This window comes from Schistocerca gregaria, chromosome 2, assembly GCF_023897955.1.
Source record: "Schistocerca gregaria isolate iqSchGreg1 chromosome 2, iqSchGreg1.2, whole genome shotgun sequence".
Classification (NCBI taxonomy): Eukaryota; Metazoa; Arthropoda; class Insecta; order Orthoptera; family Acrididae; genus Schistocerca; species Schistocerca gregaria.
Genome location: NC_064921.1, coordinates 369,196,793 through 369,216,740, shown reverse-complemented (window position 1 = coordinate 369,216,740; position 19,948 = coordinate 369,196,793). Strand labels below are relative to the sequence as shown.

Here is a 19,948-nt window from a genome sequence, read left to right as displayed (position 1 = left end):
GTTGTGTTTTTCTATCGCGAATGTTCAGCCTTTGACATATAGCCCCACCGGTGCCCGGCTGCCGCATAGTGTATGTCTGCACCGAGCGCGACATGGGACGTACAACATGGCCACGCTGACAAGACTACGTGCGCAAAATGGCAACAGTATAGGCTGTGGCAGTTGCTGGAGGAAATTTTCAATTTCAGCTGTTGCAGTATGTATACGCACGTCGTCTTTTAGTATACTGGACGCCTTCTGAGTGCAACATCTTGCGGTCGAAATTTAAATTTTCGACATTAAGAAAATGATTACATTTCGACTGATTCTGATTCCATGTTGCGAAAGGTTTTCAAAAAAATAAGTGCGACAAGAGCAATGACAGAGAGCTGAAATAAGCTGTGTCACGATTTCTCTGTGGAGTCATGCAAAGGCAAGGGGAGTAGCTAATTCAGTTTCGTTAGACTACCGATGCGTATCGCTTCAGTTCTTTTTTTCTTTTCTCTCTGCAGTGAGAACGGAATTCAGTAACAAAATGTTAAGAAAGCCTTGGCATTGCGCCAAATGAGCAATCAGCATATTTTTATTTTTAATCGTCAACTTCTTCTGTAATCAAAAAATTCAATCATTATTATTTTTTTGTTGTTACCATTATTGTTGTTATTAATTCACTCGCAAGAGCTTCCCTACTCCTAGTTGATACCGATGCAAAAGACCAGTGAATATGGAAGAAAGGAACGTTGGATATTTCGTCACGACAAATATACACATTTACCTCGGCCTCTTCTTGTCAGGCCTGCAGGAAAATCCCAGTAGGAAAAGACAAAAGGAGGCCAGTAATGCAGGCAGAAGTCTGCAACTATTTGCGCTGAATCAACACCACGATGGCAGATAAATTCGTGTCGCAGTATATTACTCAACAAGGAAATACCCTCCTGGAAATTGAAATAAGAACACCGTGAATTCATTGTCCCAGGAAGGGGAAACTTTATTGACACATTCCTGGGGTCAGATACACCACATGATCACACTGACAGAACAACAGGCACATAGACACAGGCAACAGAGCATGCACAATGTCGGCACTAGTACAGTGTATATCCACCTTTCGCAGCAATGCAGGCTGCTATTCTCCCATGGAGACGATCGTAGAGATGCTGGATGTAGTCCTGTGGAACGGCTTGCCATGCCATTTCCACATGGCGCCTCAGTTGGACCAGCGTTCGTGCTGGACGTGCAGACCGCGTGAGACGACGCTTCATCCAGTCCCAAACATGCTCAATGGGGGACAGATCCGGAGATCTTGCTGGCCAGGGTAGTTGACTTACACCTTCTAGAGCACGTTGGGAGGCACGGGATACATGCGGAATTGCATTGTCCTGTTGGAACAGCAAGTTCCCTTGCCGGTCTAGGAATGGTAGAACGATGGGTTCGATGACGGTTTGGATGTACCGTGCACTATTCGGTGTCCCCTCGACGATCACCAGAGGTGTACGGCCAGTGTAGGAGATCGCTCCCCACACCATGATGCCGGGTGTTGGCCGTGTGTGCCTCGGTCGTATGCAGTCCTGATTGTGGCGCTCACCTGCACGGCGCCAAACACGCATACGACCATCATTGGCACCAAGGTAGAAGCGACTCTCATCGCTGAAGACGACACGTCTCCATTCGTCCCTCCATTCACGCCTGTTGCGACACCACTGGAGACGGGCTGCACGATGTTGGGGCGTGAGCGGAAGACGGCCTAACGGTGTGCGGGACCGTAGCCCAGCTTCATGGAGACGGTTGCGAATGGTCCTCGCCGATACCCCAGGAGCAACAGTGTCCCTAATTTGCTGGGAAGTGGCGGTGCTGTCCCCTACGGCACTGCGTAGGATCCTACGGTCTTGGCGTGCATCCGTGCGTCGCTGCGGTCCGGTCCCAGGTCGACGGGCACGTGCACCTTCCGCCAACCACTGGCGACAACATCGATGTACTGTGGAGACCTCACGCCCCACGTGTTGAGCAATTCGGCGGTACGTCCACCCAGCCTCCCGCATGCCCACTATACGCCCTCGCTCAAAGTCCGTCAACTGCACATACGGTTCACGTCCACGCTGTCGCGGCATGCTACCAGTGTTAAAGACTGCGATGGAGCTCCGTATGCCACGGCAAACTGGCTGACACTGACGGCGGCGGTGCACAAATGCTGCGCAGCTAGCGCCATTCGACGGCCAACACCGCGGTTCCTGGTGTGTCCGCTGTGCCGTGCGTGTGATCATTGCTTGTACAGCCCTCTCGCAGTGTCCGGAGCAAGTATGGTTGGTCTGACACACCGGTGTCAATGTGTTCTTTTTTCCATTTCCAGGAGTGTATGTACTATGGACTATATCACTGCTACAGTTAGTTACTCATTTGTGACCACGAATGTTGTTTACCATTGGTTCAGCTGCTGTTTGTAGTGTTACATCTGTAAATGGAAGACTATGGTAATTTGGTTCTGATGCTGTTCGAATGTTCATAAATTTGGGTTTCACCTTCCTTTCATTTACAGAGATAAGCAAACTAACATGGAGATTCCGGTCAAAGAAATACTTCCTTCTCTTGTGACACTCGATTTCTAGTACATTTCGTAAGCCTTCTAGCCACAATGTAGTAGGTCTGGTTCACGACTGCCAAGCGATGAAACTCAAAAAAGTCTTGGGAAAGACTCAAAAAACCATCAGTGAGACCTATTTGAATTATTTTCATCATTTAAGGAGCAAGCAAGAGGGCAACATCACAAAGGCAAAGAAAATGCTAGTTAGTATCTCAATGCGAGGAACGTGTTAAGGATAGAATTGAACATTGTCCATACATACAGTTTAGTTTCTGTGTTATGAACATAATTTTCATTTTATTCTCTTCTGTACCCTCAAATGATGACTATGTGGCATCGAAATTTAGTTACTGTACTTCCTCTTGCCTACATCGCCAACGACGTACTTCTACATTTTCATGGTAGTCTTGAAATTCTATTAGTGTGTGACGCAAGACTGCACATAAACACAGTAAAGTTAGAGATGCAAAGGGATTCATATCTTTCTGTTTCGTGACATGTGGGGCAGTGTTGATTTATAATTACTTTCTATCCCATACCAATGAGCGTCTCTTCAAACTGTCAAAGTATCTGTTGTATTCCTTTGAAATTTGGGAATATTTTAATCCCGATGGAAAAATTATAAATTTCAACGTTTCAGATTCCGTGGAAACTAATATCAATAACTTTACTACCCTGCTGAAATTTCGTAACACCGGCGTTAACAGACACATCGACACCGGAAAGCTAAAAATGTGGAATGTCGCAGGAATGCCTTATAACTAGATAGCCTGGAGGGCAACGTTATAAATTATCGGGAGAAGATTTTACGTAAAAGCCAAACGCGCTAGCGCCTTCTCTCTTCACAGCCTATATAAGACGAGCACGACAAGCTTTCCGTTACACAGGCTCCCGTAACACAGCTAAGGTATTGTGAACATGGTTGTCGATATTTTGGCATTCATACGATAGTGAATTTACTGTCATGTGTGTTCCTGAATTGTTCTGCTAATATAATACATTAAATTTTATCACAGGCTCGACTCAATAAACTATGTGAAGGTAATCATAGACGTCTGCTTAGTGGACACCTTGCTCCATTACTATACAAACGTCTTTGAAGTACTTCCACATGACAGTCAACGATGCCAATTTGAGGTTTGTTCGTCGGGTAGAACCCATTTGACATTGGAATAGTTATGAAGTGAATATACAGTTCCTCTGACACAAATGTATGTAATACCAAATAGGCAAGTTTACTTACACCAGCGTCAGCAACTTCCTTCCACTTTGTATAGTTTCATAAATGGGCAATTATGTTGGTTTAAGTCTAGCTGAAATAGTTAACTATCACATTCGGTCAGCTTCAAGATCTCCATGAACACGTATGTGGACCTCAAAATGTGCACACTGCCTGTGTTGCTATAGACCATGCACTACAAGTTAATGATGTAACTTATCGCATACATTTACACTAAAAAAATCAAACAATGACAGTAAAAAGCATGACACCACAGTTACTAACTCTGTTTTGACGAAAACATACTAATTCCTGAAGAAAAACTGCATAAAGAAATCATTTAAATGGAAAAGAAACAATACGTAAATCATTTTTAATAACGTTAAACATTGTGGTGAGGTATTCTGACTATGTCACAAAACATATAAAAAGTTTTGTGTGATACTTCTTGCATATTAGAGTAATACAATACTCAACACATTAAAACGAATCGCCTGCCTCAGTAGCTAACGAACGTGGAATGCAAATCGAAGTCATTTTCTGTGGAGCATCGCTCAAAATCACTACAATCTAATACTATTCAGAAAGAAGAACGATATCAGAAGCTACCAGGTGCCAGTAAATGGGCGTCAGAGACCTCTGGTATTTGTGGCATTCAACGGTAGACAGACCGTCGAGAAATCCTTCGCAAAAATATTATTGGACGTAGCTGTTATTACCGATTTGACAGAAAGTGAAATAGCTTGTGGCTATGCCACCATTACATTCAAGATACCAGCGTTCAGAGGAGAAACGCAATAAAAATTTACACAAATAGTCTAGGCATTGTGGAGTAGTAATTACAAAAATTATTATGGAAAAACAAAAAATTTGAGCTTTTAGGAAATTAAGCATTAATTTTTTTTATGAAACTCCATGACGAACATGGCCAACAAAATCCGTAAATTTGCAAAAAAACCAGTTCTCCTCAAAGAAAACTATAGTCCCAATCAAAAATATTAAACGTGAAAGCTGTAGGATTTGAAAAGATCTGTCGACTGCTGTTCCGAGAACTATCGAAAGAAATGTTAGAAGTTGGGTTCTATGAAACACTGAAACACGTTCAATAGTTAATATTCTCATACTTGCTATTTACTGCATGTATAGCCCGCGGTATGTCAAAGAAGTGTTTGATTTAAAAATTAAAAAAACGTTTGCTATTTTCCGAGGTATATGGCCTTCCTAAAAAAAAGGGCTATCTCCATTATTGGCTAGATCTTCTCACTGCACAGCTTTCCAGTAAGGGTTTTAGACTTATTTTTTTCGCAAGAGCTGTCGTATCCTAGTATTAAATAATTTTTACGATTTTATTAATTTTAAGGATCGGAAAATGACCTCGAGAAACTTGCGCTTTTGTTGGTCATGTTGTTTAAACTGTCTCAATTTTTAGTTTATTAAATTAACTTTTAAAGAAAGAAGTTGCCGACTTTTTTTCAAGAATTAAATAAATACAAAAAAGAATTACATAAACTTCTGGAGCAGACACGAAAAAAATAGGGAATGCAATTAACATTTTATTGCCACGTGATTGATGGAAGTTAATATAGAACGGAAGTTAATACTGAATATTCAATAAAAAGAGATTGCGATATCTTTCACTAATTTTCAGTTTACTCGTGGTCTAGGGGTAGCGTCTTTGATTCATAATCAAAAATGTCTTCGGTCCCGGGTTCGATCCCCGCCACTACCTAAATTTTGATAAATAATCAGCATTGGCGGCCTTCTCAAAGAGGGCGGAGGAGCAGATAGAGGTTCAGGGCACTCTCTTGTCCTAGGGGTGGGAAATTGCCCCTAAAGGGATGAAGAATCAGCAACGATCAACGACATGAGGATGCAGAAGGCAATGGAAACCACTGCATTAAAGACACGTAACGTGTATCCACAGGACATGTGGCCAGTACTTGAAGAAGTGTCATGTTGATCTCTCCATTGGCAAAAGATACCGGAATAGTCCCCCATTCGGATCTCCGGGAGGGGACCGCCAAGGGGGAGCTTACCATGAGAAAAAGATTGTATAATCAACGAAAGTATAATGTTCTACGAGTCGGGACGTGGAATGTCAGAAGCTTGAACGTGGTAGGGAAACTAGAAAATCTGAAAAGGGAAATGCAAAGGCTCAATCTGGATATAGTAGGCGTCAGTGAAGTGGAAGGAAGACAAGGATTTCTGGTCAGATGAGTATCGGGCAATATCAACAGCAGCAGAAAATGGTATAACAGGTGTAGGATTCGTTACGAATAGGAAGGTAGGGCAGAGGGTGTGTTACTGTGAACAGTTCAGTGACCGGGTTGTTCTAATCAGAATCGACAGCAGACCAACACCGACAACGATAGTTCAGGTATACATTCCGACGTCGCAAGCTTAAGATGAACACATAGAGAAAGTGTATCAGGGAATGGAAAGGGTAATGCAGTATGTAAAGGGGGACGAAAATCTAATAGTCATGGGAGACTGGAATGCAGTTGTAGAGGAAGGAGTAGAAGAAAAGGTTACAGGAGAATATGGGCTTGGGACAAGGAATGAAAGAGGAGAAAGACTAATTGAGTTCTGTAACAAGTTTCAGCTAGTAATAGCGAATACCCTGTTCAAGAATCACAAGAGGAGGAGGTGTACTTGGAAAAACCCGGGAGATACGGGAAGATTTCAATTAGATTACATCATGGTCAGACAGAGATTCAGAAATCAGATACTGGATTGTAAGGCGTACCCAGGAGCAGATATAGACTCAGATCACAATATAGTAGTGATGAAGAGTAGGCTGAAGTTCAAGACATTTGTCAGTAAGAATCAATACGCAAAGAAGTGGGATACGGAAGTTCTAAGGAATGACGAGATACGTTTGAAGTTCTCTAACGCTATAGATACAGCAATAACGAATAGCGCTGTAGGCAACACAGTTGAAGAGGAATGGACGTCTCTAAAAACGGCCATCACAGAAATTGGGAAGGAAAACATAGGTACAAAGAAGGTTGCTGCGAGGAAACCATGGGTAACAGAAGAAATACTTCAGTGTATTGATGAAAGGAAGAAGTACAAACATGTTCCGGGAAAATCAGGAATACGGTAATACAAGTCGCTGAGAAATGAAATAAATAGGAAGTGCAGGGAAACTAAGACGTAATGGCTGCAGGAAAAATGTGAAGACATCAAATAAGGCAGAAGGGATAGATAACATTTCATCAGAATTTCTAAAATAATTAGGGGAAGTGGCAACAAAACGACTATTCACTTTGGTGTGTAGAATATATGAGTCTGGCGACATACCATCTGACTTTCGGAAAAGCATCATCCACACAATTACGCTAGGTGACGATCAGTTTGGCTTTAGGAAAAGTAAAGGCACGACAGAGGCAATTCTGACGTTACGGCTAATAATAGAAGCAAGGCTAAAGAAAAATCAAGACACGTTCATAGGATTTGTCGACCTGGAAAAAGCATTCGACAATATAAAATGGCGCAAGCCATTAAAGATTCTTATAAAAGTAGGGGTAAGCTAAAGGGAGAGACAGGTCATATACAATATGTACAACAACCGAGAGGGAATAATAAGAGTGGACGATCAAGAACGAAGTGCTCGTATTAAGAAGGGAGTAAGACAAGGCTGTAGCCTTTCGCCCCTACTCTTCAATCTGTACATCGAGAAAGCAATGATGGAAATAAAAGAAAGGTTCAGGAGTGGAATGAAAATACAAGGTGAAAGGATATCAATGATACGATTCGCTTATGACATTGCTATCCTGAGTGAAAGTGAAGAAGAATTAAATGATCTGCTGAACGGAATGAACAGTCTAATGAGTACACAGTATGGTGTAAGAGTAAATCGGAGAAAGACGAAGGTAATGAGAAGTAGTAGAAACGAGAACAGCGAGAAACTTAACATCAGGATTGATGGTCACGAAGTCAGTGAAGTTAAGGAATTCTGCTACCTAGGTAGTAAAATAACAAATGACGTACGGAGCAAGGAGGACATCAAAAGCAGACTCGCTATGGCAAAAAAGGCATTTCTGGCCAAGAGAAGTCTACTAATATCAAATACGGGCCTTAATCTGAGGAAGAAATTTCTGAGGATGAACGTCTGGAGTACAGCATTGTATGGTAGTGAAACATGGACTGTGGGAAAACGGGAACAGAAGAGAATCGAAGCATTTGAGAAGTGGTGCTATAGACGAATGTTGAAAATTAGGTGGATTGATAAGGTAAGGAATGAGGAGGTTCTACGCAGAATCGGAGAGGAAAGGAATATGTGGAAAACACTGATAAGGAGAAGGGACAGGATGATAGGACATCTGCTAAGAGATGAGGGAATGACTTCCATGGTACTAGAGGGAGCTGTAGAGGGCAAAAACTGTAGAAGAAAACAGAGATTGGAATACGTCAAGCAAATAATTGAGGACATAGGTTGCAAGTGCTACTCTGAGATGAAGAGGTTAGCACAGGAAAGGAATTCGTGGCGGGCCGCATCAAACCAGTCAGTAGATTGATGACCAAAAAAAAAAAAAAGATGAACAGGAAATTCAGAATGCTTTTCTCATACCTTTTCATAAGTGTTCAATATGCCCCCCTTGAGATGCGCGGCATATGGCAGTGCGGTATTCATATTGTTCCAAAATTGTACATATCATGTCTTGAGTTACAGCTTCCACAGCTGTTGTTATGCGATGTCTCAGTTCATTCATTGTTGTTGGTAACTGAGGCACATAAACAGTCTTTTATAAACTCCCGCAAAATTCGAACAATCACACAGTTCACAGGATGGAGTGACAAGGCTGATTTTGATTTCACAGATGGCTGAAGACGAGTGCTTTCGGAGACACGGCCATTATTTTGGTTATTGTTTTGCTTTTGTTTCATAGTAAAGTCATTTTGTTTAGTTTAATAAGGGTACAAGTGTGCAAGTGCAGAGTGCGTCAGCTACAGAGGGCGGCGGAGTGTGAAGGAGGGAGAGTGGTTGACGGGGAGAGGGACGAATCAGCGCACGCTCTCTAAAAAATGGTTGTAAATCGCCCACCCTTTCATAGTCTCCGATATCTCGGTTTCTGAACCTCATACAAAAATCATTTTATATTTATTCTGGGCTACTTTGACGATATAATAACAAATGTTATGGTAATTTTCACCATAGAAGTAAAACAGCACCGGAAATATTTACTTTTAATATTTTAATTTCAATGTAGCGCGCGCCAGTTCTCTTCACTCTGCCGCCCGCTGCAGCTGACGCACTGAGCGCTTGCATGTTTCATTTTATTACGCTGTTGCTAATGCTAAAAATTAATTAAACATATCCTAGAATTTTTTCCTGAGAATATAAGTATTCAGTAACTTCCATGATGCGTATCGGTGTAAAATGTTAATTGTGTTCACTAGATTATTTTTAAGTCGCGAAAAAATGTCAGGAATGTCTTAAGAATTTTCATAATCTAAAAATGTTGTCACTGAAAAAAAAAAAAAAACACGACCAACAAAAGCGCAAATTTTTCGAAATCATTCTTTTTCATTACAATTTATTATTTAAAATCGTGGTAGCACAACTCCTCCCGAAGAAAATAAGCCCAAAATCGTTGCTGCAGAGTCATCAGCTGAGAAGATCTAGCCAGTTATTGAGAGCGCCTTTTTTATTGTGAATGTTAACGAGTTAGAGAGAACCCAATTTAAACAGTATTGTCGATAGACTTCGAAACTAAATAAAGTAATCGGTAGTTATAATAAGCAAACAAAAATCTACCCTTATATGTTTTTAAGCCCTACAAGTTTCTCATTCAGCATTCTTCCCTCAGAGCTATAGGAGTTTGCTTACTTAAGGAAACCTCACTTCTGCAATTTCCCGCATCTTTTTGGCCATATGAGCTGTCTTGGATCGAGTCATGAGAAAGAAACTATTTAAAATTCAATTTGCTATACGTTGTGATTTTTGTAGATTTAACGTAAGGCCGTCACTGTCACATAATTCATGAAATTAACAGGCACTTTCTTCAGTGAGACATTGCATTCAGGAGACTCACGGTTTACTAGTAGACCATGTGCGTAGATGTGGCGTAATAGCTCGAACAGAAGACAAAACTTTCTCCAGCAACTGCTGCAGACTACCGTGTTACCAGTTTGTGCAGACAGCCAGACTTCAAGCATTATCAATGTGGCCATGTTACATGTACTATGTCGCTACGCGACATACTGGAATCGTACGCCCCACCTAATCACTCTGATGCTATGGTATATTGTTGTTGTAAAATCCCACTAACGGGGAATAGTTTGTTGCACACACAGAGAAAGAATTCCAGCACGATGCGGCAATTTATCAATACATAGAATGTATCCGCAGTTGCGAATACAGTCAACTTCCAACTGCAGAACGGAATGACGACATTTAAAGTTTGTGTCGGGTCGGGGCTCCGACCCGGATATCTCGCCCGCCGCGAGCGGTCGTTATAATCATTTTGGCTATCCGTGCACACTTGATGGCTAGACCCAAACTTTCATAAGTTGTGCCGGCCGCGGTGGTCTCGCGGTTCTAGGCGCTCAATCCGGAATCGCACGACTGCTACGGTCGCAGGTTCGAATCCTGCCTCGGGCATGGATCTGTGTGATGTCCTTAGGTTAGTTAGGTTTTAGTATTTCTAAGTTCTAGGGCACTGATGACCACAGATGTTAAGTCCCATAGTACTCAGAGCCATTTGAACCATTTTTTTAATAAATTGTCGTCCATAAATCACTTGTATACCTACTGTAATTCCAGTACAGCGGAGACATTTAATGGAAAGTCATTATCTTGGTTTTGGCAGACAAGTACGATCCTGTAGTGGCTGTGTCGGTAACAAGTACGATGCAACGTTCCTTTCGACATGCATGCAGGTACGAGAATTACAGCTAGTGTACGAGTGCAGGTTAATGACACAAGGGTGACGACTTATGAGACTCTGCGTCTGACGTGGAGCGTCCATGGACAGCTGAAATGGTTGTGGACAGCCTATAGGAGGCATCTTCGAAGTCCAATTGAAGACCGAACTTAAGCGGTACTGTGGCCTATATTTGGTTGACGTGAAAGCTACAACTCCGGCACTTTACTCCAATACTAAGGCAGGCTTGTGGGAAAGAAAAGATATTAGTTTCACTGGAATGTTGATCACCGACTTCGCACCTGTTTCGAGACGCCCCCCACCATCATTGACACATATGCCACACATTGGCCGTTTCTTTTTGGAATCAGTTACATATGCACCGGCTCTCCAGGACCTGGAAGATGACCACTCCCGACATCTATCGCCTTCTCATTGTCGACACCCCCCGAAACCCCGTTGAAGCACTTCACCCCCAGGTTTCATGGCCTACAGTTTGAAAAACGATTCATCAAACATACCACACCACTGCCACTGCGGCGTGGTGCCTTCTCGTCAACGGAAAATACACTCCTGGAAATGGAAAAAAGAACACATTGCCACCGGTGTGTAAAACCCACCATACTTGCTCCGGACACTGCGAGAGGGCTGTACAAGTAATTATCACACGCACGGCACAGCGGACACACCAGGAACCGTGGTGTTGGCCGTCGAATGGCGCTAGCTGCGCAGCATTTGTGCACCGCCGCCGTCAGTGTCAGCCAGTTTGCCGTGGCATACGGAGCTCCATCGCAGTCTTTAACACTGGTAGCATGCCGCGACAGCGTGGACGTGAACTGTATGTGCAGTTGACGGACTTTCAGCGAGGGCGTATAGTGGGCATGCGGGAGGCTGGGTGGACGTACCGCCGAATTGCTCAACACGTGGGGCGTGAGGTCTCCACAGTACATCGATGTTGTCGCCAGTGGTCGGCGGAAGGTGCACGTGCCCGTCGACATGGGACCGGACCGCGGCGACGCACAGATGCACGCCAAGACCGTAGGATCCTACGCAGTGCCGTAGGGGACCGCACCGCCACTTCCCAGCAAATTAGGGACACTGTTGCTCCTGGGGTATCGGCGAGGACCATTCGCAACCGTCTCCATGAAGCTGTGCTACGGTCCCGCACACCGTTAGGCCGTCTTCCGCTCACGCCCCAGCATCCTGCAGCCCGCCTCCAGTGGTGTCGCAACAGGTGTGAATGGAGGGACGAATGGAGACGTGTCGTCTTCAGTGATGAGAGTCGCTTCTGCCTTGGTGCCAATGATGGTCGTATGCGTGTTTGGCGCCGTGCAGGTGAGCGCCACAATCAGGACTGCATACGAACGAGGCACACAGGGCCAACACCAGGCATCATGGTGTGGGGAGCGATCTCCTACAGTGGCCATACACCTCTGGTGATCGTCGAGGGGACACTGAATAGTGCACGGTACATCCAAACCGTCATGGAACCCATCGTTCTACCATTCCTAGACCGGCAAGGGAACTTGCTGTTCCAACAGGACAATGCACGTCCGCATGTATCCTGTGCCACCCAACGTGCTCTAGAAGGTGTAAGTCAACTACCCTGGCCAGCAAGATCTCCGGATCTGTCCCCCATTGAGCATGTTTGGGACTGGATGAAGCGTCGTCTCACGCGGTCTGCACGTCCAGCACGAACAATGGTCCAACTGAGGCGCCAGGTGGAAATGGCATGGCAAGCCGTTCCACAGGACTACATCCAGAATCTCTACGATCGTCTCCATGGGAGAATAGCAGCCTGCATTGCTGCGAAAGGTGGATATACACTGCACTAGTGCCGACATTGTGCATGCTCTGTTGCCTGTGTCTATGTGCCTGTGGTTCTGTCAGTGTGATCATGTGATGTATCTGACCCCAGGAATGTGTCAATAAAGTTTCCCCTTCCTGGGACAATGAATTCACGGTGTTCTTATTTCAATTTCCAGGAGTGTATACTAAAAGACAGAAACAGCATCGCATAGCGCTGGTGAAGTCAGCTCTCTGCCGCAAGTGGAGTGGAGTGTGGGGCATCAGCAGCTGTCGGGACCCCTGTACAGAAAATCGTGGCTTTCTACTTCTGAGTACCCCCACGTCTCGTCTTGCTGATATATTCCGACGCAACCAATTTTGCATCATCTAAGTGGCGCGCCACCACATGGATCAGTGTCATGGTGATCAATTACCTATTTCGGTACGGGATCGTCGGTCCAGCAGACTTTTGGACACGTCTCCAAGTACACCAAGTACAACACCACACCCAGCACCTACATCGACACCATCGAGCCACTTTCACGAAATGTTTACAGAGTATATTCGCTAACCCTCCCAGGACCCGAAATCTCGAAGAAACGCGCCAGTCAGCACAGTACGATCCCACGTCCCCTTCCAAGGATAATGCGGACGTTGCTCTGCTGGCGCGTATATGTAGAGCATGGCTATGCAAGTCTTCCTAATTTCTTCAACTTCATTTTTCTCTCCTAAATTTTTTTCTTCCGCATGTTTATTCGCGGATAACTCTAGATCTGCATCATTATTTGTTTTCATTTCTCATGTTCTCTGCTAAAAGAAAAAAGAAGAAGAATTGGTGTTGAGAACGAATACTTGTTGATGTTTTCAAGAAATATTGCTTTTTTGTAAGGAACTCGTCTTTTATTTTCAAAGCACACAGATTTTTTCTTACATTATCATCACAGTTCACTCTTTTACTAGGTCTTTATACATTGTTCTCTGTAAGGAAGACATTATTCTTTATTTCATGAAGAGATCATTTACTTACTTCATTCAAGACACGTATGTTAAGGAAATAGGAATAATAATGGTTAAAAAGGAAGCGACACCGACAAAAGCGCTTATGGTGAGCTTAAGGAAGTGTTCAAGAGGCGGAAAGAGGCCCGTAAAAACAAAAAAAAACCACTTAATAAAGATATTTTAAGGCAAGGGCTCACGACAAGCGGGATTTCTTGCTTCGAGTCCCAGCCTAGCACAAATTTTCAATATCGTCATTCCATTCTACAGTAGGAGATTGACTGTATTCGCAATTGCAAATACATTTTCTGTGTTTCATAACGGATGTAGTCGTTGCTGCATCGTACTTCGTCCTTCAACAGTAGGCTGTGCCATTGGACATTGACTCCTTTAGTGGCGTGGATATCAACGTGTATCAGGAATGCAAAGAAAAGTAGCTGCACAACAACAATAAAGTAATGAGTAATTTATTTGTTCCAAGTTTTCCACATATCTTACCTGTGTAATTTCATATTTTAGACATGCTTAGAGTGAGTGGCCAAATACGCATTACGTGTCACGTGTGCTGTGGTTGCCGCAGCGCGTTCCAGACCGGCATGGGCTGCGTGGACGAGTACCTGCAGTGCGCGTCGGTGAGCAGCCGCCGGCTCGTGGAGCAGCAGGTGGAGGGCGCGCGCTACACCTTCCGCTTCCTCTGCGACGACCCGCAGTTCCGCGCTGGTGAGTGCCCCAACAGCCGCACTTCCCTTCACACTGCAGCTGATGCAGGCGTTCATCAAGGAGCAGATGGTGACGTTTACGATACGTGCCCTTTTATTTACTCTCCTCTCTCATTATTTTCCCAGTACACAGTCTGAACACGAAGAATCATTTAAAAGCGATATTTTATCATCACAACTTACTCCAATAATGACATTAACTACAATGGCGAGCAGAAAAGTAATACCAACCAATTTTGTATGAGAAAACTCTTGCAGATTTTTAAATAAAACTAACTTTATTAACGTTTTACATCTTTAGTCTGCATGACTATCTTTTTGTTTCTCAACGCAGTCATCCTGGTGACAGACTTGCTTGCTGGTACCCTGAAAATAGAATGTTTGTCGACGCAACCACCACTTCTCCTCTGCTTGCACCACTTCATCACTATCAAAGTGAAGTCCTCGTAGGTGCTCTTTAAGTTTTGGAAACAGATTAAAATCGACCAGGGCGGGACTATACGGAAGATAGTCGAGGCAGTGAACCCAATGTGTCGCATTGTTGCAGATGTCACCGCGCTCGAGTTTTGTGTGGCATTTATATGTTGAAGGGTAAACTCCCCACATATGAACGAACTCTTTAGTTGCAAACTCGATTACAGCACCCTGTTTCATGAATCGACGTATTACGTTAAGTCACCATGTTACACCACACAATTCAGAGCCCTCTAGCAAACAGAAGGTACCAGCTTGGGTCAGCGAAGCGGGGAAGTCGACCGAGTAATAAGCATTTTATGTTATACGTAGCCCAATATTGAGAACAGGATAAAAAATTGGGATGCATTACACATCAGCACGCCATCGTATAATACAGGACAATGCAAAATGAATATAGTGGTTAAAAACGGATGCAGCTGAAAGCGTATCTCGGGTTTCTCGGCGAATCTCAATGATTAAGACTCTTCAAGTTATCAACGGAGTTAATGCGTCCTGTGGGACGACACCTTGACTAGGCCCATAACCCGAAGAGACTTTATCAGTGGCTACAGCTATTTAAAGCACACCAATATATCCACAATAGTTAAAGCATGTAACAGACAGGTCGAAATTTTGATCATTCCGCAAGTGCAGTGAACGGGAAGCCGGAGGATACGTGGTGATGAACAAGTGAAATGTTCCGTCTTACTAGCAAAAATGCTGACCTAGTGCAGAAGGTTTTGTACACGTAGAATTTAACAGTTGTCGTTCTATCTTCATTATGCAGTGATACAATCGAACACTCGCAAATACCGACAAAATCTGCAGATGGCTTCGGCCCATTAAAAAGACATTATGTTTTTCCAGATGATATACTATCTACCAACAAACTTATCGGCATGAAAGTTCGAGAGAATTCGTATTTTGTTGATCGTTGTCCACCGAAATCCACACAGCAAATCAGTAGCAAGCTATAAATTCTGTAAGCAACTGTTCGGCGTGTTCTCGAATTGAAGCTGAAACTGAAACAGGAAGACGACGTCAAACATAGGAATTATGATACGGTAGTGCTGGAATCTGTCGAGGAAAAATCATTTGCTGTACGTCTCATTTTTAGCGATGAGACAGCTTTGTACGTAAGTGATATAGATCAGTAGGTAGAACATTCGAATATTGGATACATAAAAGACTTCATGTGTAACTCAGAAACACGGTGATATCAGCACAAAAATAGAACGGTTCCTTTTTGTTCTCTGATCTGGAACTTTCCACAGACATTTACCGAGACATGAACCAACAAAGGTTGATGGCACAGAATGATGCGGAATCCCCAGATTCACCAACATAGAGTAGCCATACACCTAGATTTACTGTCGAAAGTACGTTCGTATTGCGTATCAAGTACGATTTGTGGCTGCACTGAAGATTTCTTGGAGAAGATGGTGCAGCTTTTTATCTTGGATGGAGAGTGATCGACAGATGGAGAAATCAGTTCAGTAGTGAACCAAGGAAATGTGTTTGTACCTTTGCCGTTCATGCTGTTTGCTGACAACCTCAGATATTTCGCAGAAGGTGCTGCTTGAACCCGAATTCGCCGGTGCCACGTATGGCCCATTCGACTTTGTTTTGTAAATGTCCGAATCGCTAGTAGTCAAACCTATATTAACGTTACATAGCAGGGAAAGGAATGCTTCTTAACTACTAACGTGATAATATTTAGCTGTATGACCCGTTAATACTGCTTAAAATTTTAGAAGTAATGTGCAAAATAATTTCTGTATTGTTCTCTAGCGTTGGCCGCGCTGCGGGTAGTGAATCCGTTTAGCGAAAGGTTTTACGGCAGTCCTCCCGTATACCGCTACCTGCCGTGATCCACGCACAGAAAAAAAAGACCCTCGTCCTTCCCACGTTAACTACGTCTCGCTTCTCAGAAAAATACAGCTTTTAGTACGCTCAGCTGAGCATTTTCATAGAAACTGCACAACATTACACTACCTTTATTAACGTTAACAACAATCTCTAACACACATTTTGACACGTGTTAGTTGACAGAATACTGTTATTAGAAAGGCACATATTTATGTTCCAAACTTCTCTCCAAAGCGAGGTACGGAGAATGAGGTTCGATTTTCAGGACTGGTGCGCCACATAACTTGTTACACAGACCACACATAATAAGGCCTACCAGGAATTGGCTTTATACGCACCCCTGTTGCGGACCGATGTGGCGACAATTTTACCTGGAAACAAGAGAGAGAAGACTCATATATTATTACGTGGCTTAATGGCTGCCAGTTGGCTGCGATGGCTGAGCCGGGCATGGATGTGTGTGATGTCCTTAGGTTGGCTAGGTTTAAGTAATTCTAAGTTCTGGTAGACTGATGACCTCAGATGTTAAGTCCCATAGTGTTCAGAGCCATTTTTGTAATTTAAATGATTATGTAAAGTTAATATTTTGATAAAGCAAATTTAAAGGTAGGAAATCTCATCAAATTGAACTTTACAATGACATATCAAAGCGACCACACTTCTTGTCTTTTCAAATTGAAAGTAAACAATCATTCTTGAAAATTACTTTTATATGACACTAAAATATTGTCATAACACCAAAATGAAACAACTACGATCGTTTGACTATACAGATTGACACACAGGTGAAGTCTGAACTAAGTGGACAGGGAACTTTGGACCGATGTGTGACTTAAGGACAGAGATTATGACGAACACCTTTAACAAGACTATTATAGAACTTTGGTAAACCATGAGGTTGACTGAAACATTCTGATACACTGCTGAGGACTGCCTTGTTCGTTCTAATCGTATCGGTATTGAGGCTGGTGGTTGCTGTATTACATTTTGGATAAACTCTTCACTGCTCCAATGATGGAATTAATTTATAACTGCCACTCACTTCTGTGTCATGGTAACTTTCTGATCATTGGCTTCATACTCTGTCGTATAAAACCAGTTGGATATTATTGCTTTTCGACACAAAATATACTGCAGACGACTTCAGGAACCATAAACCACTGCCACAACAAACATTATGTATTTCACTCCGAATTGTTATGGCTTAAGGCTCAACTCGCCAGACATGACACGCCACGCTACCTACACTGTTATTGCTTAAGGCTCAACTCGCCAGACATGACACGCCACGCTACCTACACTGTTATGGCTTAAGGCTCAACTCACCAGACATGACACGCCACGCTACCTACACTGTTATGGCTTAAGGCTCAACTCGCCAGACATGACACGCCATGCTACCTACACTGTTATGGCTTAAGGCTCAACTCGCCAGACATGACACGCCACGCTACCTACACTGTTATGGCTTAAGGCTCAACTCGCCAGACATGACACGCCACGCTACCCACACTGTTATGGCTTAAGGCTCAACTTGCCAGACATGACACGCCACGCTACCTACACTGTTATGGCTTAAGGCTCAACTCGCCAGACATGACACGCCACGCTACCCACACTGTTATGGCTTAAGGCTCAACTCGCCAGACATGACACGCCACGCTACCTACACTGTTATGGCTTAAGGCTCAACTCGCCAGACATGACACGCCACGCTACCTACACTGTTATGGCTTAAGGCTCAACTCGCCAGACATGACACGCCACGCTACCTACACTGTTATGGCTTAAGGCTCAACTCGCCAGACATGACTCGCCACGCTGCCTACACTGTTATGGCTCGAGTACAACTGCTCTTGTTCTCCGTTCTTCTCCTCTTTTTCTACTCTCACATGAAGGTCATCCAAAAGACTGCCGGTTGAAAACCATAGTGAATTCCCTATATTTATGATTTCGTTTTGTTTAAACGAATTTCTTATTCTCGTACCCTCACACTGTTACAGTAAGTAAATTCAAAAATTACGTTCATTTCTATAATTTATTGTTCATAAAATTATTATTTTTTCACAAAATACTCTCTCTTTCCACCGAAAAATTTTCACAGATATTACACTTGTTTTTATTGACATAATTGTTTCCTTAACTGTAATCTTTTGCATAATATCGATCTTTTTACTCGGTCGATTTTCACTCGATACTGTTGAAATAATTAAGAAATTTTTAGACATTGCAATTCGAATTTAACTCTGTAATGACAAGCTATCTACACTCCTGGAAATGGAATAAAGAACACATTGACACCGATGTGTCAGACCAACCATACTTGCTCCGGACACTGCGAGAGGGCTCTACAAGCAATTATCACACGCATGGCACAGCGGACACACCAGGAACCGCGGTGTTGGCCGTCGAATGGCGCTAGCTGCGCAGCATTTGTGCACCGCCGCCGGCAGATTCAGCCAGTTTGCCGTACCACACGGAACTCCATCGCAGTCTTTAACACTGGTAGCATGCCGCGACAGCGTGGACGTGAACCGTATGTGCAGTTGACGGACTTTGAGCGAGGGCGTATAGTGGGCATGCGGGAGGCCGGGTGGACGTACCGCCGAATTGCTCAACACGTGGGGCGGGAGGTCTCCACAGTACATCGATGTTGTCGCCAGTGGTCGGCGGAAGGTGCACGTGCCCGTCGACCTGGGACCGGACCGCAGCGACGCACGGATGCACGCCAAGACCGTAGGATCCTACGCAGTACCATAGGGGACCGCACCGCCACTTCCCAGCAAATTAGGGACACTGTTGCTCCTGGGGTATCGGCGAGGACCATTCGCAACTGTCTCCATGAAGCTGGGCTATGGTCCCGCACACCGTTAAGCCGTCTTCCGCTCACGCCCCAACATCGTGCAGCCCGCCTCCAGTGGTGTCTCGACAGGCGTGAATGGAGGGATGAATGGAGACGTGTCGTCTTCAGTGATGAGAGTCGCTTCTGCCTTGGTGCCAATGATGGTCGTATGCGTGTTTGGCGCCGTGCAGGTGAGCGCCACAATCAGGACTGCATACGACCGAGGCACACAGGGCCAACACCCGGCATCATGGTGTGGGGAGTGATCTCCTACACTGGCCGTACATCTCTGGTGATCGTCGAGGGGACACTGAATAGTGCACGGTACATCCAAACCGTCGTCGAACCCATCGTTCTACCATTCCTAGACCGGCAAGGGAACTTGCTGTTCCAACAGGACAATGCACGTCCGCATGTATCCCGTGCCACCCAACGTGCTCTAGAAGGTGTAAGTCAACTACCCTGGCCAGCAAGATCTCCGGATCTGTCCCCCATTGAGCATGTTTGGGACTGGATGAAGCGTCGTCTCACGCGGTCTGCACGTCCAGCACGAACGCTGGTCCAACTGAGGCGCCAGGTGGAAATGGCATGGCAAGCCGTTCCACAGGAGTACATCCAGCATCTCTACGATCG

The 19,948-nt window shown here is 44.2% G+C and overlaps 1 protein-coding gene across 1 annotated transcript in view; it reads left to right on the top strand.

Annotated features, from left to right (window-relative positions):
• Positions 1-19,948, top strand: part of LOC126336157 (uncharacterized) — an 87,403-nt gene that overhangs the window by 32,485 nt on the left and 34,970 nt on the right. Inside the window, exon 3 of the mRNA XM_049999649.1 lies at positions 14,010-14,149. Within this exon, the coding sequence (XP_049855606.1) occupies positions 14,010-14,149 (140 nt within the window). The remainder of the gene's footprint in view (positions 1-14,009; positions 14,150-19,948) is intronic.